The sequence below is a fragment of the Scardinius erythrophthalmus genome (assembly GCF_964197995.2).
Source record: "Scardinius erythrophthalmus genome assembly, chromosome: 18".
Taxonomy (NCBI): domain Eukaryota; kingdom Metazoa; phylum Chordata; class Actinopteri; order Cypriniformes; family Leuciscidae; genus Scardinius; species Scardinius erythrophthalmus.
Window position 1 is genome coordinate 39,572,351 of NC_138238.1, and position 24,000 is coordinate 39,596,350.

At 35.6% G+C, this 24,000-nt stretch overlaps 1 protein-coding gene across 1 annotated transcript in view; it reads left to right on the forward strand.

The window, feature by feature from the left end:
- Positions 1-24,000, forward strand: part of LOC308706389 (uncharacterized protein) — a gene marked incomplete at its 5' end in the record, with an annotated part of 77,693 nt that overhangs the window by 8,083 nt on the left and 45,610 nt on the right. The window contains 4 exons of the mRNA XM_081391982.1: positions 1,990-2,154; positions 14,734-14,835; positions 18,301-18,405; positions 20,842-20,928. Of these exons, the coding sequence (XP_081248108.1) occupies positions 1,990-2,154; positions 14,734-14,835; positions 18,301-18,405; positions 20,842-20,928 (459 nt within the window). The remainder of the gene's footprint in view (positions 1-1,989; positions 2,155-14,733; positions 14,836-18,300; positions 18,406-20,841; positions 20,929-24,000) is intronic.

A 24,000-nucleotide genomic window follows, 5' to 3' on the forward strand; every position in this document is an offset into this window, starting at 1 on the left:
GCATGAGCGAGTCTTTGAATCATTCACTAACCGAATCGTTCAAAAGCATCGATTCATTCAGGAAGGAAAACAGTAAACACATGGCGTGACTCGCTTTGTTTGGAACTAATTTCGTTGGTGGTGCAACAATATCTGTCAATGTTGTGTCCAAAATGTAAGTTATTCAATATTAACCTCTTGTTTATTGAACTGTTGTCTAGATTCACAATCGTGCACGTGCAAATACTGAAGCACATTGCTGTTTTTGACTATCTAATGAGACAGTACCCTTGCATAATAATAATAATAAGATAATTCATTGAATAATAAAGCTAGTAGACATGATGATGTACAGATTGACAGATTATGCCCTCATAGTTATCATTTGCTTATAATATCTATAAGAATGTTTATGCAAAAACCTTTAAAGTCCCCCTGTGGTGAAAATCCAGCTTTTAATGTAGTTTATGTGTCTATGTGGTGTTTTTAATAAAAAATGGTGAAATTAAGTATTTCCTCCTTAAAACTGCAGTGAACCAAAGACAGTCTCAGAAACATGCTTTGAAATCGCTAGTGTTTCTGACGTCACAAACTTGTAACCAATCAGATCAACGTGTGATCGTCAACCAGTGGATCTCTGAGCTGAGTGAGTGAGTGGAGGCGGGGCTCATTTGCATATTCATAGAACCGCGCATACTAAATGAGGCAAGGGTGTCGAGTTACATTCAAGATATTTTAAAGGGGTCATCGGATACAAAATTCACTTTTGGTGTTTGCATAAATGTGTCTTTGCAGTGTGTGGACACAACCACCATAAAATGAATCATTATCATTTAAAGAGACATGCACCGAAACGGGTCGCTGTGAAAAGAGCTGTTTTTGAGGAGGTAAAAGGGTGTTGTTTTACACAACCATTGAGGAATTTTAACCAAAGTATGTTACAAACTTTACATGAAGACCCTAAAGAATCATACCAACTTGTGGAAAATGAGCATCTGATGAAAATGTTTAAATGTATAATTTAGGTGATCAAAGATGAGTTTTAAGGGATAAAATTATTGACTACAGGAGGACTTTAACCTCGGCTAAGAGAAATGTATTTGTATAACACTGAATATAACGTATACATCACCTGACTGCTTTATAGAGGCAGACACAGAGTTGAACTGCTTTATGGCACAGCGTTTACAATATACTTCTGTTCAGACCCAGACAGCAACATAGTGTCGGCTCAGATCCGGCCCACATCCGAGACATGTGGATTCAGCGTGGGCTGGATCTGAGCCGACACAGTGTTGCTGTCTGAACAACCTCCTGTTATTTATAATGATTGTCATAATGACAACCTCCTTGAATTTCAAAATATGATTTTCACACTATTACTATACTTTAACAGACTCTTTTGCTTATTGCAGTTTAATCCTGTTAATATTTTTTCAGCAGCTTTTTACAATAAGGTTTATTAGTTAACATTAGATAAATACCTTAGTTAATGAGCTAAGAATGAACAATACTTCTACAGCATTAATAAATCTTATTTAATATTAATTTCAACATTTACTAATACTTTATTGAAATCTTGTTAACATTAGTTAATGCACTGTATGAACAAACAATGAACAGCTGGATTATTATTAACTAACATTAACAAAGATGAATAAATACTGTAAATGTATTGCTCAGTGTTAGTTCATGTTAATTAAATAATGTTAACTAATGAACCTTATTGTAAAGTGTTACCGCTTTTTCCTTTTGACTTTTTATCGTGCACTCGGTACATTGAAGCAGTTTGTGTGCGTTTGATCCAGGACAGTCAAGTCTCCTTTATTTATATAGCGCTTTGTACAATACTGAGTGTTTCAAAGCAGAAATAACAGGAAAATAATGCAGCAAAGATTGTTTCCAGAAGAGAATAGCGTCCCGGTCCAGCTTAAGTCAGTTCAGTGATGATTACAGTGTAAGAAGCAGGAGGAGCCGCTGAGACTGAAGAAACTCTTTCTCCTTCGTCAGGTTCATCCACTGAAGCCCAGAGAACAGACAGTCATGAGGGACCGAGACGAGCTGAAGAAAGCCATCGAGCAGAGCGAGCGCTTGCTGTCCCGAGTGCGACAGCTGGAGGGGGAGAACTCAGAGCTGAGCCTCGAGAAGCAGGAGGTGTTCGTCCAGATGCGTGCTGTGAGTCTTCATTACTGATGCAGGAAAGCCCAGAGAAGACAGAGGGTCAAGTCTGACCGTTCTAGTGCAAATACGGCTGTTTCTGCAATTTATACTTTAATGCACAAGCTTCTCGAGTGAAAAATGTAATGCGTTAAATATTTATTAGAAATTATATTAGAAATAATCAGATTAGTTGGTGAAAATGCTTCTGTTTTGTCATTTTATACTTTAATGCACAAGCTTTTCGAGTGAAAAATATAACAAATAAAAATATTTGTTATAAATTATATTAGAAATGATCATATTAGTGTCTAGAGCACTAGTGAAAATGCTTCTGTTTTGGCATTTTATACTTTAATGCACATGCTTCTCGAGTGATAAATGTAAAGTAATCAGATTAGTGTTCAGCTGTCTGAGAGCACTCGTGAAAATGCTTGTTTGACTTTTTTCCACTTTAATGCACATACTTAGTTTTATTATAAGAAATATCTACATATTACTATAAATCTATCCTCGAAATGCAGAATCTGAAATATTTTAATTTCCATAATGCACATGCTTCTCGAGTGATAAATATAATGTATTCAATATTTGTTATAAATTATATGGTTCCACTTGATTTGGATAGTCCACTTTAGACATTCTACTAACTACAAGTAACTTTGCAACTACATGTCAACTAACTCTCATTGGAGTATTAGTAGACTGTTAGGTTATGGTTAGGTGTTAGGGTTCGGGTTAGGAGAATAAGTTGACTTGTAGTTGCAAAGTTTCTTATAGTCAGTAGAATGTCTAAAGTGGACTATCCAAATAAAGTGTTACCAATTATATTAGAAATAATCAGATTAGTGTCCAGTGCACTAGTGAAAATGCTTCTGTTTCACATTTTTCCACTTAAATGCACATGCTTTTTAAATCTATCTACAGATTCGTGACCTTGAAATGCAGAATCTGAAATATCTTTATTTCCATGTTGAATATTTACATCACAATGCTAAAATTGTGTTTTTTAAAAGTCCTAAATCTTTTGTTTCCAGTTGAAAGCGTATTGTCAGTGCGCTTACAGACTTTTGGACTCTGGCTCTATATGGTTTTATTCCTGCTGTTTCATATTAAGGTAGTTATTTATTACTCTGCTGGTAGACAGTTTACAGTGCATAATAATATGCTTTCATAGACTGAGTTATTCAGCAAATGTGCAAGATCCGCCTTCCATCTGTGATCGGATACGGACTGTTTTTATTTGTTGACTGAGCTCTGGTCGTTCAGTCGTATTGTGATGGAGAGACGGGATTGTGTGTCTTTACAGCCCACCCACTGGAACACAACCATGGGAAGCGAGTACGACACTATTAGCTGAAGATTTTGTGTCGCCCGCTGGGTGAAATATGTCTGGGTCTGGGATTGTGCTGATATTGCCAGAGCTTGCAGAAATGCCACGCTGCAGCTCAGCCAAGATCGAGGAAGATCTGAGCTGGTGAATGCATTAGCAGATGCTCAGCTCTCTCATACGCTTCTCTTTGTTTCAGTAAATCATTGTATTGCGGCTCAGATGGAGTGCACAAGTGTGTTTATAAGTGTATTAATGCAGTGACCTTTGAAGTTTGTAGCCAAGCTTGACTCTTCCAGTGTGATACACTCACCTAAAGGATTATTAGGAACACCTGTTCAATTTCTCATTAATGCAATTATCTAATTAACCAATCACATGGCAGTTGCTTCAATGCATTTAGGGGTGTGGTCCTGGTCAAGACAATCTCCTGAACTCCAAACTGAATGTCAGAATGGGAAAGAAAGGTGATTTAAGCAATTTTGAGCGTGGCATGGTTGTTGGTGCCAGACGGGCCGGTCTGAGTATTTCACAATCTGCTCAGTTACTGGGATTTTCACGCACAACCATTTCTAGGGTTTACAAAGAATGGTGTGAAAAGGGAAAAACATCCAGTATGCGGCAGTCCTGTGGGCGAAAATGCCTTGTTGATGCTAGAAGTCAGAGGAGAATGGGCCGACTGATTCAAGCTGATAGAAGAGCAACTTTGACTGAAATAACCACTCGTTACAACCGAGGTATGCAGCAAAGCATCTGTGAAGCCACAACACGCACAACCTTGAGGCGGATGGGCTACAACAGCAGAAGACCCCACCGGGTACCACTCATCTCCACTACAAATAGGAAAAAGAGGCTACAATTTGCACGAGCTCACCAAAATTGGACAGTTGAAGACTGGAAAAATGTTGCCTGGTCTGATGAGTCTCGATTTCTGTTGAGACATTCAGATGGTAGAGTCAGAATTTGGCGTAAACAGAATGAGAACATGGATCCATCATGCCTTGTTACCACTGTGCAGGCTGGTGGTGGTGGTGTAATGGTGTGGGGGATGTTTTCTTGGCACACTTTAGGCCCCTTAGTGCCAATTGGGCATCGTTTAAATGACACGGCCTACCTGAGCATTGTTTCTGACCACGTCCATCCCTTTATGACCACCATGTGCCCATCCTCTGATGGCTACTTCCAGCAGGATAATGCACCATGTCACAAAGCTCGAATCATTTCAAATTGGTTTCTTGAACATGACAATGAGTTCACTGTACTAAAATGGCCCCCACAGTCACCAGATCTCAACCCAATAGAGCATCTTTGGGATGTGGTGGAACGGGAGCTTCGTGCCCTGGATGTGCATCCCACAAATCTCCATCAACTGCAAGATGCTATCCTATCAATATGGGCCAACATTTCTAAAGAATGCTTTCAGCACCTTGTTGAATCAATGCCACGTAGAATTAAGGCAGTTCTGAAGGCGAAAGGGGGTCAAACACAGTATTAGTATGGTGTTCCTAATAATCCTTTAGGTGAGTGTATATATATATTTAGAGGTACAGTACATGATTAATCGTTTGACAGATTGCGATTTCTAGTCAAAAACCAACACGATCTTATTCCTAAATGACAGCGATTGACAGAGATGATCACAGAAGCTTTGGGATAAAAGTTTAAAGTTGGGACATAAACACTGTTGTCTATGGAAGTGATCAAAAAGAGTAAACTACCTTTTAAAAGTAACTTGACACTTGATTGCATCATTACATCGTTACACCAGTAGGTGGCGACAAGTGACTGTTAAAAATGTCATTGAATCATTATTCAAGATATTCGTTGAAGAACGCTGATTCATCCAGTTATGAAACGAGTAAAGTCTTTAAATTAGTCATTGAATCATTCATTCATTCATTCATTCAAAAGATGCATTCAAAAACACTGATACATCCAGTTATGAAACAAGTTAAGTTTTTAAATGATCCGTCCGTCCATCCGTCCGTCCATCCATCCATCCATCCAATTTGTTCAAAAACACTGATACATCCAGTTATGAAACAAGTTAAGGTTTTAAATGAGTCATTGAATCATTCACGCACCACATGACATTTCCAACTTACAATCATCTTGCCTTGTCAGACATGGATCAAATTATCTGATGTTTTTGGAGACATTGATGCAGTCATTAATGTTTGCACATGTCTGGACTGACCTGAACTTTATAATACTGTATGTGTCATCAGGTTATAGGAGGCTGTCAGAATCATCCTTTGCCAAGCAAGTTTAGTCATTATTTTTTACTGAATATGAAAGGTGTCTTGACTTTTCTGCACCTTTAGCTGGTAATAAAGAGTAAAATATCTTTGTGCTGCCTGGTCAGAATACACAGCGTCAGTTTCTGGCTCAAGATGATGAAACTTTAATTTTTTACTGTATTTTTGGATAGCCGTCAGAAAGGGTCAGAGTGTTGTCCTGTTTTGTGTGCAGGAATATCAAAACTGGACGCCACAGTGTGAACAAATGCTGATATGATACATTATTCAATGCCAGGTGATTATGAATCATGCATTTGACCCTGTGTAAGGTTATTCTGGCTGATCTTGTATATTTCCAGTGTTCTTGGAAAATGGGCCCTCTCCGTGTTCCTCCCTGATTCCATCCCCATCTCTCTGCTGTAATTACAGCAGATCCAGATTCACACAAGCGTAATTCATCCGTCTCCTGCTGTCAGCCCACAACCGCTGATTACTGGGTTAGAGACAGTCGATTAATTGGGTCTTATCAGAGAGTACATTATTTTAAAACCACATTTTTAATATCACATTTAATGCACTCGTTTGAGCACAGATCTTTTTGTGTGACTCAAGAGTTTAGCACAGTTAGAAAAGTTGTTTTCTTCTACTTTGTGATGGACATAAGACTGGAGTCTATTAATCTTACCAATAACTTCCAAATGATCAGAACGAGTGCAGATCTAAACAGCCGTTTCAACATTTCCAGAGAGCTCATGACCGTCTCTCTCATTTTTCTCTTTGTTTCTTGTCATAAACTTTTGAATTTAGTCCTGATAATTCAGAAATACCGTCGCAGCTACTTCAGTAAGTATCCCATGGAAGCTTATTTCTGCCACTGAATATTTTTTTTTTAAAATTTAATCTCAAAGGTTTTAACTTTTTTTTCTCATAATTGCGAGTTTATATCTTGCAGTTGTGAAATCTAGACTCACAATTCTAAGAAAAGTCAGAATTCAAAGAAAATTCAGAGAAAAAACACAATTTCTAGATTGGTTTTCTGAGAAAAAAGTCAGAATTGAGAGATGTAAACCCAGAATTCCAAGGAAAAGGTCAGAATTGAGAGATGTAAACCCAGAGTTCCAAGGAAAAGGTCAGAATTGAGAGATGTAGGCTAAACCCAGAATTCCAAGGAAAAGGTCAGAATTGAGAGATGTAGGCTAAACCCAGAATTCCAAGGAAAAGGTCAGAATTGAGAGATGTAAACCCAGACTTTCAAGGAAAAGGTCAGCATTGAGAGATGTAGGCTAAACCCAGAATTCCAAGGAAAAGGTCAGAATTGAGGAGATGTAAACCCAGAATTCCAAGGAAAAGGATAGAACTGAGAGATGTAAACCCAGAATTTCAAGGAAAAGGTCAGAATTGAGAGACGTAAACTCAGAATTCCAAGGAAATGACCAGAATTGAGAGATGTAAACTCAGAATTCCAAGGAAATGACCAGAATTGAGAGATTTAAACTCAGAATTCCAAGGAAAAGGTCAGAGTTGAGAGATATAAACCCAGAATTCCACGGAAAAGGTCAGAATTGAGAGATGTAAAACCAGAATTCCAAAGAATTGTAAACTCAGAATTCTAAGGAAAAGGTCAGAATAGAGATATGTAAACTCAAAACTCCAAGGAAATGACCAGAATTGAGAGATGTAAACTCAGAATTCCAAGGAAATGACCAGAATTGAGAGATGTAAACTCAGAATTCCAAGGAAAAGGTCAGAGTTGAGAGATATAAACCCAGAATTCCACGGAAAAGGTCAGAATTGAGAGATGTAAAACCAGAATTCCAAAGAATTGTAAACTCAGAATTCCACGGAAAAGGTCAGAATTGAGAGATGTAAAACCAGAATTCCAAAGAATTGTAAACTCAAAATTCAAAGGAAAAGGTCAGAATTGAGAGATATAAACTAGGGCTGGGCGATAAAACGATAACGATATGTATCGCGATAGACACCTAATCAATATCAATAAAAAATGCGTTCGATAAAACGTTCGATAATTTTTTTTTTTTTTTCGTTGGAACCAACCAGCAAAGCAAGTTTGATTGCATGAACAAAGGCACTCACTCTCTAGTAACTAGATAAAACAGAAAAAGTCAGCTCGCCTGACTTAAAGTCTGACCGTAGTCAGACCAATGTCGTCTGCAGATTATGCAAGACCGTCGTCAGTTTCTCTGTTATTCGCGTGCTGATGCGTTCTAGCGTGTGCGTTTCTCAGCGCGTACATGTGAAGCTCACATGCACTAAAAGCCTGTCTACCAGCGCCTGAATACTAAGTTATCTTTCGAGTCTTATTTTGCTAATACTGTTATATACACACAAGGTTTACATAAACTAGTCGGATATGTCTAAAGTAAAAGCAAACTTGAGAAAATTGAGAGAAAATCTGTTTGTCAAATGCGTGTATAATAGACGCTTCGCGCGCAGCTCTTAAAGAGACAGTAATAGTAAACACGCTGCCGCTTGTCCTTAAAGGGATAGTTCACCCAAAAATAAAAATTATCTAATATTTTCTAATATTAATATTTTGAAGAATGTGGGTATCCAAACAGTAGCTGGTCCCCATTGACTTCCATAAAAATATACTATGGAAGTCACTGGGGTACATCAACTGTTGGTCATTCTTCCAAATAACTTTTATTTTCAACAGAAGAAAGAAACTTATTCGAGTTTAAAACAACGTGAGAGAGTAAATTAAGAAAATTAGAATTTTTAGGAGAACTATCCCTTTAATGTTAATAAAACAACAAAATGTAAAGAGAAAATCACTCACTGCTCTTGACTAATAACTTTATTAATAGCTTTAATAAGTATCAATGTATAATTTATAGAAAATAGAAAGAAATAGATTTATAGAATTTATAGAAAGAAATCGTAATATTATATTTTTGCCATATCGCCCACCCCTTTATAAAGCATTTCTTACGTATTCTTTAATTTTGCACCTTAATGTTAAGAGATAATTGTTAAGTGTTCATTGTGATTTTAGACTTTTGAGTTTTCCATGGTCGTGTTGACATTTCTGCCTTTATAACTGATGGGATTATAATCAAAGGTAGGTTAAGTTTAAAATAAAAAAATCTTTAAATGTAATATATTTGTCTCCTGGACTGGTCCTTATTTTAAATATGTTATAAAAAAATTCAATAATTATCGATATCGACCGATATGAAACACTTATATCGTGATACAGTTTTCAGCCATATCGCCCAGCCCTAATATAAACTCAAAATTCCAAGGAAAAGGTCCGAATTGAGAGATGTAAACCTAAAATTCCAAGGAAAACGTCAGAATTGAGATATGTAAACTCAGAATTCAAAGGAAAAGGTCAGAATTGAGAGATATAAACTCAGAATTCCAAGGAAGAGGTCAGAATTGAGAGATGTAAAACCAGAATTCTAAGGAAAAGGACAGAATTGCGAGATGTAATTTCAGTATTCTATGGGGAAAAAATCTCACAATTTCAAGAAACTCAGAATTCCAAGTAAAAAGTCAAAATTTCAAGATAAGAAGTCGCAGTTATCATTTTTATTCTATTGCGGGTGTAAGCTTTAGTATCAAGTCAAGTATATTTGTATAGCGCTTTTGACAATACAGGTTGTATCAAAGCAGCTTCACAGTATTAAATTAAAATAATACAACAAGGTTTGTTTCTAGTGAAATTTATTGATTGATAAAATTAAATGAAATATTCCCAAAATATCCCCAAAATATCCCCAACTGAGCAAGCCAAAGGCAACAGTGGCAAGGAACAGAAAAAAAACTCCATCAAGTGACCTAATGGTGTCCTAAAACTCCATCAGGTGACCTAATGGAGAAAAAAAAAACCTTGGGAGAACCCAGGCTCAGTCGGGGGCCAGTTCTCCTCTGGCGTTTATGAACTAGAGGCCGGATTGTAGTTTGAACTGTAAGATTAAGAATATTATATGAATGCCTGGCTGAAGAGATGCGTCTTTAATCTAGTTTTAAACTGGGAGAGTGAGTCTGAGCAACGAACAGTATCCGGAAGACTATTCCAGAGTTTTGGAGCTAAATGTGAAAATGCTCTCCCTCCTTTGGTGGATCTGGATATCCTAGGTATGACCAAACGCCTCGAATTTAGTGATCTTAAAGAGCGCGATGGATTATAGGGCGATAGAAGATCCGTTAAATAAACTGGAGCTAAGCCGTTTAGGGCTTTATAAGTCAGTAGCAATACCTTGTAATTAATACGGAACTTTATAGGTAACCAATGTAGAGATGATAAAATTGGTGTTATATGATCATATTTTCTTGATCTAGTAAGAACTCTAGCGGCTGCATTTTGGACTAACTGTAGCTTGTTTATTGAGGATGCAGGACAACCAGCTAATAAAGCATTACAGTAATCTAGTCTCGAGGTCATGAATGCATGAACTAGCTTTTCTGCATCAGAAACTGATAGCATGTTACGTAGCTTAGCAATGTTTCTAAGGTGGAAAAAGGCTGTTCTTGTAACATATGAAATATGATTTACAGGACATCCTACTATGTTAAAGTTGTAGTGTGAGAGGTTTTGTGGGTGGTTTTTTTAACCGATAAGTAGTACCTCTGTATCTAACTTTAAAAGAGGTTCTCAGCAGAAAGGCTCATGTCTGCTGTACAAGCTTCTATGACAACATTTTTATATGGCAGTAAAATGCCCATTATCAGTCATTAACTAATCGCTTTTGGGCCAAGAATCTAATAGAGTAACTGAAAGCAGATTAAGATCCTATATAGGCCTGCTGGTGCAAGACATAAACATCTACTGATGTTTCATGGGACTTTTGTGGAGTTAAATGCAAAACTGTTCAAATACTCATAATGGATTCAAGCTAAACCTCTATAAATCAATGCATTTCATATATTTAATTTTTTGGTGTTTTCGCGGACTCCCTTCTCAACAGTTCTCATGCTATAAACAAACATATCAAATCTGTTGATATAAATTCATTGGGAACGTGGGAAGATTGTTTGGTCATAATTTATGCTCATTGTGAAGGCGTTCATGTCTGTGCCCGTGCATCATCATCTCATTACATAATGATTAGCATTGAGATTCATGAAGAGGCCGTCATAATGGCCACCATTATTTTGTCTGAAACTCTACGCAGTCTCAGCCGATGGTGGGTGTCGGGCCGTCCATCACATGTATGGCATGTAGTTGGCAATGCAATTCACCAATAATAAACTACACACACCATAGATTACATGCGTTGATTCAGGCACACCTGTTGAGATATGATCAGCGTCTGCCAGTAATGGTTCTCGGTTCACCTGTTGTAGATGTAAATGGTTGATGTCTGAGTGCTTTGAGTGTTTTGTCTGGTGATTCATGTAGAAAATGAATGGCAAACAGATTTTTACATAGATTACAATAATAGCTTTGTTCTTCTGACACTCACAGACATTTTCCAGACTGTAGGCATGGATTGTTTTTTTAAATAAATGCACGAGAGAGATTCTCGATTCCCGTTTCTCATTCATTCGCTTTAATCCTGCGAATAACACAAGCTCTTTCGTGACAGATAGTGACATCACACCGTTTGTTATTCTACACCTCGGCCCAAACGAGAGAGCTGTTTGTGTTAGACCAGGGCAGGACTTCTGAACGAGGCCGGCGCTGGATGCATTACATCTCGAACAGCTGGACGCCTCCTGTAGTTTCCCTCCAGCTGTTAGAGACGCAGGGAGGAGGGCGTCCCGCTCAGATCAAATCACTGCAGTTTCTCTGAGATGGATGGAGTCTGTCAGGTTGAGTCTGTCCGTCGTTCCCTCTCTGATGTAGAAGCTGAGCATGAGGACCTGGATTGGGACAGTTTCACCACATCAGTCCCACTCCATCAGGTACTGCGTGTGTGTGTGTGTGTGTGTGTGTGTGTGTGTGTGTGTGTGTGTGTTCTCCTGATAATGCATGTTTATGTTGCCGGTTACGCCAAAGTCAGGGTTTTGATTCCCAGAGAACGCCTACCTGTGAATGTTTACCTTCACATCACTGTTGAGTGGCTTTAATGTGTCTGCCAAATGAATGCATTTTAATGTTGTAATTGTATACTTGTATTGAAATAATCATATAATGAACCAGATCACTTTTGTTGAAGAGTAAGTGCATCATTTCAGAATTGCAAAAATTGAATGTGAGCTTGCAAAGCAATGCTTGTGTGTTGTGTATGGTTGTCAGGGCGTTGTTATATAGTTGCTAAAGCGTTTAGAGTGGTTAATAGGTTGCTATGCAGTTGTTAGGACATTGATAGGCCAGTCCAAAAAAGTCAAAAGAGCACACTCCCAAGTATGATATTCCCTAGATAGTGCTCAAAGTCCTTCCTTCAAACTAAGTCTGGAATGTTTTAACATCCGCCTGGTGGAAATCATAGTTTAGCCTCGGCAAAAACCACTAATTACTGTTTGCAAGTGGATCAGGGGTGTCTATGCATTGTGTTTAATGAATGAATCAACCGAAACCATATTACGCCTATTTCGACAAAAGTGGATACAAATATATATTAAGCACACACTTAACAAATGGCATTAGAAATAGAATGTGAAATATACTTTTATACATGACAAAGCATCCAAATATTGAACCAGTGGTGTTATGTCTCTCATGTAACACTTCCATTCATGTCTTAGTTGATAAGAAAGTGTTATAAACAGAGATTTACTAACTAGTCAAACACGTATGAGTGGGGGCACTTGTCAGGGTGATTGAATTTAGAGCACAATAAGCACATTTATGTAAAAAATATGCATAACGCATCCAGTGCCAACTTTGCAAGGACCCTCATATTTGTGTGTTTTTAACTTGGTACAGATACTTTAGCGATGATGATGCGTGTCTAAGTACAAGTTTCTAGGAGAGATCAGAAAGCAGAGCTTTTTATGTCCTGTTGGGACTAGTTTGATAAATGATCCGCTTCGTCGTGAGAAGTTCATTTGGTCCTTCTCATGCTTTTGGAAGCCTCTGTCTTCAGATCACAGGACAGTTGTGAACAGCTCAGCTGCTGGATACACAGTGTTACGTTTTGATCCTCTATTGTTGCTCTTGTGTTGCTTGAATGTGTGTGTCGCCTGAGGCTGTTGGAGAAGGTCACTTTATTTCTCATATTTCTTTATTTCTCGTAATTTTGACAACATTTATTTTAATTGTGACTATATTTCGCGTAATTGCAGCCATTTCTTGTAATTGCAACTACATTTCTTGTAATTTTGACTTTTTCTCGTAATTGTTACTATTTCTTGTAATTGCAACTATATTTCTTGTATTTCTAACTACTTTTCTTTTAATTGTGACTGTATTTCTCATAATTGCAAGTATTTCTTATAATTGTGACTATTTCTTGTAATCGTGACTTTCTTGTAATTGCATCTTTATTTCTCATAATTGCTACTATTTCTTTTAATTGCAACTATTTTTTCTTGTAATTGTGACTATATTTCTCGTAATTGCGTCTTTATTGCAACTATTTTTTGTAATTGTGATGTTATTTCTCGTAATTGTGACTTTTTCTCATAATTGCATCTATTTCTCGTAATTGTAACTATATTTCTCAATTGCATCTTTATTCCTCATAATTGCTACTATTTCTTTTAATTGCAACTATTTTTTGTAATTGTGACTATATTTCTCGTAATTGCAACTATTTCTTGTAATTGTGATGTTATTTCTCGTAATTGTGACTTTTTCTCATAATTGCATCTATTTCTCGTAATTGCGACTATATTTCTCAATTGCATCTTTATTCCTCATAATTGCTACTATTTCTTTTAATTGCAACTATTTTTTGTAATTGTGACTATATTTCTCGTAATTGCAACTATTTCTTGTAATTGTGATGTTATTTCTCGTAATTGTGACTTTTTCTCATAATTGCATCTATTTCTCGTAATTGCGACTATATTTCTCAATTGCATCTTTATTCCTCATAATTGCTACTATTTCTTTTAATTGCAACTATTTTTCTTGTAATTGTGACTATATTTCTCGTAATTGCGACTTTATTTCTCAAAATTGTGACTATTTGAATTGCAACTATATTTTTTTTAATTATGACTATATTTCTCATAACTGCAACTGTTTCTTGTAATTGTGATGTTATTTCTCGTAATTGTGACTGTATTACTTGTAATTGTGACTATATTACAAAATTGTGACTATATTACTTTTAATTGTGACTATTTCTCGTAATTGCATCTATTTCTCGTAATTGCAACTATTTCTTTTAATTGCAACTATTTCTTTTAATTGCAACTATTTTTCTTGTAATTGTGACTTTCTCGTAATTGCATCTATTTCTTGTAATTGTGACTATATTTCTCATAATTGCTTCTATTTCTCGTAATTGCGACTATATTTCTCATAATTGCAACTATATTTCTCATAATTATGGTTACTTCTCGTAATTATGGCTATATTTCTCGTAATTACTACTACTCGTAATTATGGCTATATTTCTCGTAATTGTGACTATATTTCTTGTAATTGTGACTATTTCTCATAATTGCATCTATTTCTCGTAATTGCAACTATATTTCTCATAATTGCATATTTTTTTTCTCGTGATTGCGACTTTTTCTGATAATTGGAACTTTTTTTAACCGTAACTTTATATCTCGTAATTGCTACTTAATTTCTCATAATTGCAACTATTTTTAAAAATTGCAAATGTTTGTCTTGCAAATATGACTTCTCATAATTGTGACAATTATGAAAAATAAAGTTGCCTTTATAAGAAATAGTGACTTTCATTTAAAATTTTATCGTAAATTTGGTGTGGGCTGTATTCAGGATCCTGCGGCAAGTTCGTTTTATCCTTCTCATGCTCTTAGAAGCCACAGTCTTCAGATCCCAGGATAATGGTGAAAAGCTCAGCTGCTGCTTTACACTTTGAGCCTGTTTTGTTGCTCTTTTTCTTGTCATCACCCTGTGAAGTTGTTTCCCTGAGGCTGAATGCGGTGTGCAGTGTAAGACTCATCATTGCCTCTCGTTCTCTCGGTCTCCAGGAGCAGGAGAGCCTCCAGCGGGCCGAGCAGCGCTGTGAGCATCTGGAGGAGCGTCTGGAGGAGCTGGAGAACACACTGACTTCAGTGGAGAAGGGAAAACAGGTAGGACTGACACGCGTTTGACCCGTGCTCTTACTGCGCAGCGATTATCTGCTCCGATGAGGTTTCCTCTGTAAATCATGCATCATTAGTAGTCTGGAGAATATCATTTGAATGTGTATTGTAATCGTTCATGCTTCATGTTTTGGAGCAGATGTGCTACACTTCTTTTGTTGGAACTTGGGAGTAATTTTGATTTTAACTTCAGATAATAAGGAATCATTTATTTTCTTTAAAACTTGTAAGTATGCATTTGGAAACATTCAGGCAAAACTGAAATCATGGAAACTTTAAGGAAGCTTCGAATAAAAAAGTGACTATATCTTACAATTAGGGCTTTATTTCTCATAATTGCAACTATACTTTTCATATTGAGACTTTGTCTTGTGATTGACTATTTCTTGTAATTGATTTGTCACTGTTAGAACAATTTTTCATAATTGCAAATGTTTATCTTACATATATGACTTCTAATTGTGACCATTTTGAATGAATGCAACTTTATTTTGTGTAATTGCAATTTTATATTTTGTAAAATGTATTTCTCGTGATTGCAACTTTGTCTCGTTTGTCTTTGCAACTATTTCTCATAATTTCAACTATATTTCTCCGAATTGAAACTCTATTTCTTGCAATTACAATCTTGTAATTTTTTTATCTTACAAATGTGACTTCTAACTTTGACTATTTCTTAAATGCAACTTTATTTTTTTGTTAACGTGACTTTATATCTTATAATTACAACTTTATTTCTCATCAGACTGTCTTTCGCTTTATCTTACAATTCACATTTGAAATTTGACATATATATTACCTTTGGTGAGGGTTGTTCTGACAGCAGTTGTCAGGATCCTTTAGTAGGTGTTTGTATGACATATTGCCAATGCTAGATGTGTGAGATTCTGGTGCTAACGCTAACACACACAAGACCAGACCTGTACAGCTTGTTTGCTCTTTTACTCTTCAAGTGAAAACAGTTTGTAGTCCATTTGTTGCCATAGCAAAACTGTGGGTGACTTCCCGTGTGACCTCAACTCAACCACAAATAGCAAAATTAAGTGCATGACATTCAGCTTTCATTGTTTCTAAATTGAAAACAAAACCCTTGAAATGTTCAAAAATATAAAAAGTTCCTTAGGCATTGTGACATGATCATGATAATTGTTACCTTTAACTGCACTTCATACTTCTAATTCAAGCTAGGTGTGCTACCTTTCAATTACAGCTCGCAGTCCATAATTTTTCCAATTATGATTTTGTCTCATCTCTTAACAATTTACAGTAACTGCAGATGTTTGGAGTGGAGATATTCATCTGCTCATACTTCTCGTTTATGTCTATTTGAGTTCAGAGGGAAGTGAAATGACAGCTGTGTATCAGGATGAAAGTATTCGAGGAGCTCCTCTACCCTTCTGCTCTACATCTGCTTCTCAAAGCTCCGACACACACACACACACACACACACACACACACACACACACACACACACACACACACACACACACACACACACACACTAACACACTAACACACACACACACACACTCGTCCTCTATTAGTCCCTCATGTCGTTGTTGAAACAAGTCACATCTGCCACATACAAAGTCAGTGTGAGCCTTTTCTTATTTTAATGAAATTGCAGCTTTCGTGATTGCAACTTTTCATATTGAGACTGTATTTCTTGTAATTGCGACTTTATTTCTCGTAATTTTGACTATTTCTCGTAATTGTGACTATTTCTCAAAATTGCGACTTTATTTCTCACAATTCTCACAACTTTATTTAGTGTAATTGTGTCTTTTACTCAATTGTGACTCTTGTAGTTGTGACTATTTCGTGTAATTGTGACTTTTACTAAAAAATGTTGCTATATCTTGTAGTTGCGAGTATTTCTCGTAATTGTGTGACTATTTCGTGTAATTGTGACTTTTACTCATAATTGTGACTATTTCTCAAAATTGAGACTTTATTTCTAGTAATTTTGACTATTTCTCGTAATTGTGACTATTTCTCAAAATTGCGACTTTATTTCTCACAATTCTGACAATTTCTGGTAATTGTGGCTTCATTTCTTGTAATTGTGACTTTTACTCATTGTGGCTATTTCTTGTAGTTGCGACTATTTCTCGTAATTGTGTGACTTTATTTAGGCTAGTGTAATTGTGTCTTTTACTCAATTGTGACTTTCTTGTAGTTGTGACTATTTCTCGTAGTTGTGACTATTTCGTGTAGTTGTGACTTTTACTAAAAAATGTTGCTATATCTTGTAGTTGCGAGTATTTCTCGTAATTGTGTGACTTTATTTCGTGTAATTGTGACTTTTACTCATAATTGTGACTATTTCTCAAAATTGAGACTATTTCTCACAATTATGACAATTTCTGGTAATTGTGGCTTTATTTCTTGTAATTGTGACTTTTACTCATTGTGGCTATTTCTTGTAGTTGCGACTATTTCTCGTAATTGTGTGACTTTATTTAGTGTAATTGTGTCTTTTACTCAATTGTGACTTTCTTGTAGTTGTGAATATTTCTCATAGTTGTGACTATTTCGTGTAATTGTGACTTTTACTAAAAAATGTTGCTATATCTTGTAGTTGCGAGTATTTCTCGTAATTGTGTGACTATTTCGTGTAATTGTGACTTTTACTCATAATTGAGACTATTTCTAGTAATTTTGACTATTTCTCAAAATTGCGACTATTTCTCACGATTATGTCAATTTCTGGTAATTGTGGCTTAATTTCTTGTAATTGTGACTTTTACTCATTGTGGCTATTTCTTGTAGTTGCGACTATTTCTCATAATTGTGTGACTTTATTTAGTGTAATTGTGTCTTTTACTCATTGTGTCTTGTAGTTGTGAGTATTTCTCATAATTGTGTGACTTTATTTTGTGTAATTGTGACTTTCTTATGATTGATTTTATTTCTTGTAATTGTGACTATTTCGCGATGACAACTTTGTCTCGTATATGCAACTATTTCTTGTAATTGCAACTATTTCTAATAACTGTGACTATTTCTAATAATTGAAAATTTATTTCTAGTTATTGCTACTATTTCTTGTAATTGTGACTTTATTTCTCATATTAGAACTTTATTTCTCTTGATGGCAACTATTTCTCGTACGGTAATTGTGACTTTATTTCTTATAACTGTGACAGTTTCTCATAATTATGAATATTTCTCATAATTCTTACTATTTCTTGTAATTGTGACTTTATTTCTCATATTAGGACTTTATTGCTCAAAATTGCGACTTTTTCTTGTAATTGCAACTTTATTACTCATAAATGCAACTTTATTACTCGTAATTGTGACTTTAATTCCCATAATCGCGAATTTAATTCTCATATTACAAATGTATTTCTCTTATTGCAACGTAATTGTGACTTGATCACAGTTGCAACAGTTTTTCCTAACTGCACATGTGTATCTTACAAATGTTGTTTCTCCAACTCCGTGTAGTCATCAGACTCTGTGGTGAGGAAGCTCTCGGAGGACCTCGCGCAGAAGAACGACCTGCTCCAGAAGCTGCAGAAGGAGAAGGAGCACCTGGTGGAGTTGAGCCAGGTGAGTGTCGTGAAATCACATGGGATTGCATTCTCCGTTAATGATCAGAATGAACAGTAGCAGTGTGTCCCACTGGTGATGCTTAGACAGATGCTGGACAGTTTTCACTGGTGGTTTTCAGGGATGCACTGGTGTAAAGGTCAGTCATGAGGCAATCAGCACAGAGTTTTCATTTGCATGGGACAGAGGCATCTGGAAGACAAGTTGGGGGTCGTTAACGGGTTAGCGTTCACTTCCCTCTGGCACAACAAGCCGTTTCCTACTTTAATCTGGAAAGTAACTTAGAGAGTTCAGGTCACTGCTGTGATTATTTCTTAAATAATGAAAAATATTTCCTGCAAAATGGTTTATAATGAGTTGCAGCTGTGAACCGCTCTGAAATTACTGATCAAAACACAGTGCATGGCTCGTTATGGCACTATTCATAATAGAAACGGATTTACATGTCATAAAATTGATGAATTATTCATGTATTTTTTATGATAATTCAGAACAAATGTTGCTAAGTACTTCAGAAGTAATATGTCTTCATGCATCCGTGTCGTGATGCTGTTTTATGTTTTTTTTTTTTGTGTGAAGATTTATTCATTTAGATATGCATTAAAATGCAATTCATACACATCCTGGCTTGAATGCACATCTCTGTGATGATTTTTTTTTTTAATTTATGAATTCAAATTCATTTAGATTTTTTTTTTTTTATGGGGCATAAGGACATAAATATCAAGGAAATTTCTTCTTAAAAATAAATAAATAAATGTATTATTATTATTTCATTATTCCCAATGAAATAATAATACAATAGTGGTCAAAACTGATGCCCGGCCTAATTAACATCTTTAAAGTCACGTTTTGGTTTTGGTTCAGGTTCACGTTCATGTATTCATGTTTTATTTTGTACTTTTCATAGTCATGGTTCCTGTTTGTCATGTGATCCTGTCATGTGCTTCCCTAGTCTTATGTGTCATGTGTCTAGTTTTCGCATTGGTTAATTTATTTGTTTGTTCACAACAACTCTTCTTGTGTATAAATAGCCCTCATGTTAGCATTGTTCTTTTGTTTAGCTTTTTTCCCTGTAACCACTGTTGGTGAGTGTTATGTTTTATGTTCATGTTTAAGTCAAGTTGTCAAGTCAAGCCAATGCTTTCACATGATTATTGGAATAAAGCTGCACATGAGTTCTCATTTACCCTTTATTAAAATATTATTAAAGTCACCCTGTAGTCAATAATTTTATCCCTTAAAACTCATCTTTGATCACCAAAATTACATATTTCTTTATATCTTAAAATATCTTGAATGTAACTCGACACCCTTGCCTCATTTAGTATACGTGGTTCTATGAATATGCAAATGAGCCCGCCTCCACTCACTCCCTCAGCTCAGAGATCCACTGGTTGACGATCACACGTTGATCTGATTGGTTACAAGGTAGTTTGTGACGTCAGAAACACCAGCGATTTCAAAGCGTGTTTTTGAGACTGTCTTTGGTTCACTGCAGTTTTAAGGAGAAAATACTCAGCAATGGTGTCGACTTATGAACTTACACATGGTTTGTCTTAAAGCAGATTAAAAACACCACATAGACACATACACTACATTAAAAGCTGAATTTTCAACACAGTGGGACACATTAACATATTGTGTAGTTGTGCTTGAAAACGATTGTTGTATGTGTGATAATAATGCAATGAAACATTACAAATTCTGCTGACATAATTTTTGGCAACACATGCAAAAACAAGAGAGAACCATCCAAATATCCACAACTTATTATGCTGTAGTTAATGTGTGAGCTTTTTGTTTTTCTATGCATTTATTTTTTGCATAGTAAAATAAACCATCTGCCAAATAATTTTGTCAGATAAATACCTTGACCAAGTTTAGTGTTTTGTTCTTTGCTCATATTTAAAATATTTAAAAAATATAAAATATTTTCCCCTCCGAACATCCTCCGTTCATTGGCCGCTGCTGTACAGTATTTGTGTTCATGTTGATGCAGAGCACCGTTTAGTTCACCTTGGAAAGTCAAGAAGTGTCTTTTTCTCTTCTCTCGATCTCTTTTGTGCTCTATAAAACTCTACGAGCGGTGTTGAGTAACGTAAGCCAGATGTCTAACAGTAGCAGCTCATCTGTGTGATTTACGACCGGTGGTTTTACCTTCTCAACCCGGTTGCCAGAGTTGTCAGATAGTTATTTGAGCTCTTCATTCAAGGAGTCAAAACCCAAAGTGTTGGGTTGGCGCGGTGTGGTTTGCACTTTTGTTTGCTTTGCTTTGCTTTAGACAGGAATGAATGTGCCTTTCAGGGTCTGATTTGATTAAGACATCATGCTTCCTCTGACATCTTGTGTGATCGGGCGAATGAAAGCATCCTGGTCAGATTTATGCCACATCTGCTCGACAGACTCATAAGATTCTCTGTTTTATCTTTGTAGCAGGCCATCGAGGACTTGCAGTGCGAGGAAGAGAAGGTGAACCTCTTGACCAAAGAGAAAGCCAAGCTAAAGCTTCAGGCGGAAGATGTGAGTGTGTGTCTGCGGTCCAGAACAGTGTTGGGGGAAGTTACTTTGAAAAGTAATGCATTGCAAAATTTCGTTACTTCCTTAAAAAGTAACTAATTGCGTGACTAGGGCTGGGCGATAAAACGATAACGATATGTATCGCGATAGACACCTAATCAATATCAATAAAAAATGCGTTCGATAAAACGTTCGATAATTTTTTTTTTTTTTTCGTTGGAACCAACCAGCAAAGCAAGTTTGATTGCATGAACAAAGGCACTCACTCTCTAGTAACTAGATAAAACAGAAAAAGTCAGCTCGCCTGACTTAAAGTCTGACCGTAGTCAGACCAATGTCGTCTGCAGATTATGCAAGACCGTCGTCAGTTTCTCTGTTATTCGCGTGCTGATGCGTTCTAGCGTGTGCGTTTCTCAGCGCGTACATGTGAAGCTCACATGCACTAAAAGCCTGTCTACCAGCGCCTGAATACTAAGTTATCTTTCGAGTCTTATTTTGCTAATACTGTTATATACACACAAGGTTTACATAAACTAGTCGGATATGTCTAAAGTAAAAGCAAACTTGAGAAAATTGAGAGAAAATCTGTTTGTCAAATGCGTGTATAATAGACGCTTCGCGCGCAGCTCTTAAAGAGACAGTAATAGTAAACACGCTGCCGCTTGTCCTTAAAGGGATAGTTCACCCAAAAATAAAAATTATCTAATATTTTCTAATATTAATATTTTGAAGAATGTGGGTATCCAAACAGTAGCTGGTCCCCATTGACTTCCATAAAAATATACTATGGAAGTCACTGGGGTACATCAACTGTTGGTCATTCTTCCAAATAACTTTTATTTTCAACAGAAGAAAGAAACTTATTCGAGTTTAAAACAACGTGAGAGAGTAAATTAAGAAAATTAGAATTTTTAGGAGAACTATCCCTTTAATGTTAATAAAACAACAAAATGTAAAGAGAAAATCACTCACTGCTCTTGACTAATAACTTTATTAATAGCTTTAATAAGTATCAATGTATAATTTATAGAAAATAGAAAGAAATAGATTTATAGAATTTATAGAAAGAAATCGTAATATTATATTTTTGCCATATCGCCCACCCCTTTATAAAGCATTTCTTACGTATTCTTTAATTTTGCACCTTAATGTTAAGAGATAATTGTTAAGTGTTCATTGTGATTTTAGACTTTTGAGTTTTCCATGGTCGTGTTGACATTTCTGCCTTTATAACTGATGGGATTATAATCAAAGGTAGGTTAAGTTTAAAATAAAAAAATCTTTAAATGTAATATATTTGTCTCCTGGACTGGTCCTTATTTTAAATATGTTATAAAAAAATTCAATAATTATCGATATCGAGCGATATGAAACACTTATATCGTGATACAGTTTTCAGCCATATCGCCCAGCCCTATGCGTGACTTAGTTACTTTGAAAAGTAATGCATTACAATATTGCGTTACGCCCTTAAAAAGTAACTAATTGCGTGACTTAGTTACTTTTTTTAGAAAAGTAATGCATTACATTATTGCGTTACTCCCTTAAAAAGTAACTAATTGCGTGACTTAGTTACTTTTTAAGAAAAGTAATGCATTACAATATTGTGTTATGCCCTTAAAAAGTAACTAATTGCGTGACTTAGTTACTTTTTTTGAAAAGTAATGCATTACAATATTGCGTTACGCCCTTAAAAAGTAACTAATTACGTGACTTAGTTACTTTTTAGAAAAGTAATGCATTACAATATTGCGTTACGCCCTTAAAAAGTAACTAATTGCGTGTCTTAGTTACTTTTTAGAAAAGTAATGCATTACATTATTGCGTTACTCCCTTAAAAAGTAACTAATTGCGTGACTTAGTTACTTTTTAAGAAAAGTAATGCATTACAATATTGCGTTACTCCCTTAAAAAGTAACTAATTGCGTGTCATAGTTACTTTTTAAGAAAAGTTATGCATTACAATATTGCGTTACTCCCTCAAAAAGTAACTAATTGTGTGACTTAGTTACTTTTTTTAGAAAAGTAATGCATTACAATATTGCGTTACGCCCTTAAAAAGTAACTAATTACGTGACTTAGTTACTTTTTAGAAAAGTAATGCATTACACTATTGCGTTACGCCCTTAAAAAGTAACTAATTGCGTGTCTTAGTTACTTTTTAGAAAAGTAATGCATTACATTATTGCGTTACTCCCTTAAAAAGTAACTAATTGCGTGACTTAGTTACTTTTTAAGAAAAGTAATGCATTACAATATTGCGTTACTCCCTTAAAAAGTAACTAATTGCGTGTCATAGTTACTTTTTAAGAAAAGTTATGCATTACAATATTGCGTTACTCCCTCAAAAAGTAACTAATTGTGTGACTTAGCTACTTTTTTAGAAAAGTAATGCATTACAATATTGCGTTACTCCCTCAAAAAGTAACTAATTGCGTGACTTAGTTACTTTTTAAGAAAAGTAGTGCATTACAATATTGCGTTACTCCCTCAAAAAGTAACTTATTGTGTGACTTGGTTACTTTTTTAGAAAAGTAATGCATTACAATATTGCGTTACTCCCTTAAAAAGTAACTAATTGCGTGTCATAGTTACTTTTTAAGAAAAGTTATGCATTACAATATTGCGTTACTCCCTCAAAAAGTAACTAATTGTGTGACTTAGCTACTTTTTTAGAAAAGTAATGCATTACAATATTGCGTTACTCCCTCAAAAAGTAACTAATTGCGTGACTTAGTTACTTTTTAGGAAAAGTAATGCATTACAATATTGCGTTACTCCCTTAAAAAGTAACTAATTGCGTGACTTAGTTACTTTTTAAGAAAAGTAATGCATTACAATATTATTTACTCCCTCAAAAAGTAACTTATTGTGTGACTTGGTTAAAGTAATGCATTACAATATTGCGTTACTCCCTCAAAAAGTAACTTATTGTGTGACTTAGTTACTTTTTAGAAAAGTAATGTATTACTTTTATCACTGTCTTACTACATTAAGCCACGTTAAAGGGGTCATCAGATGCTCATTTTCAAGCTCAAGTTGGTATGAATCTTTAGGGTCTTCATGTAAAGTTTG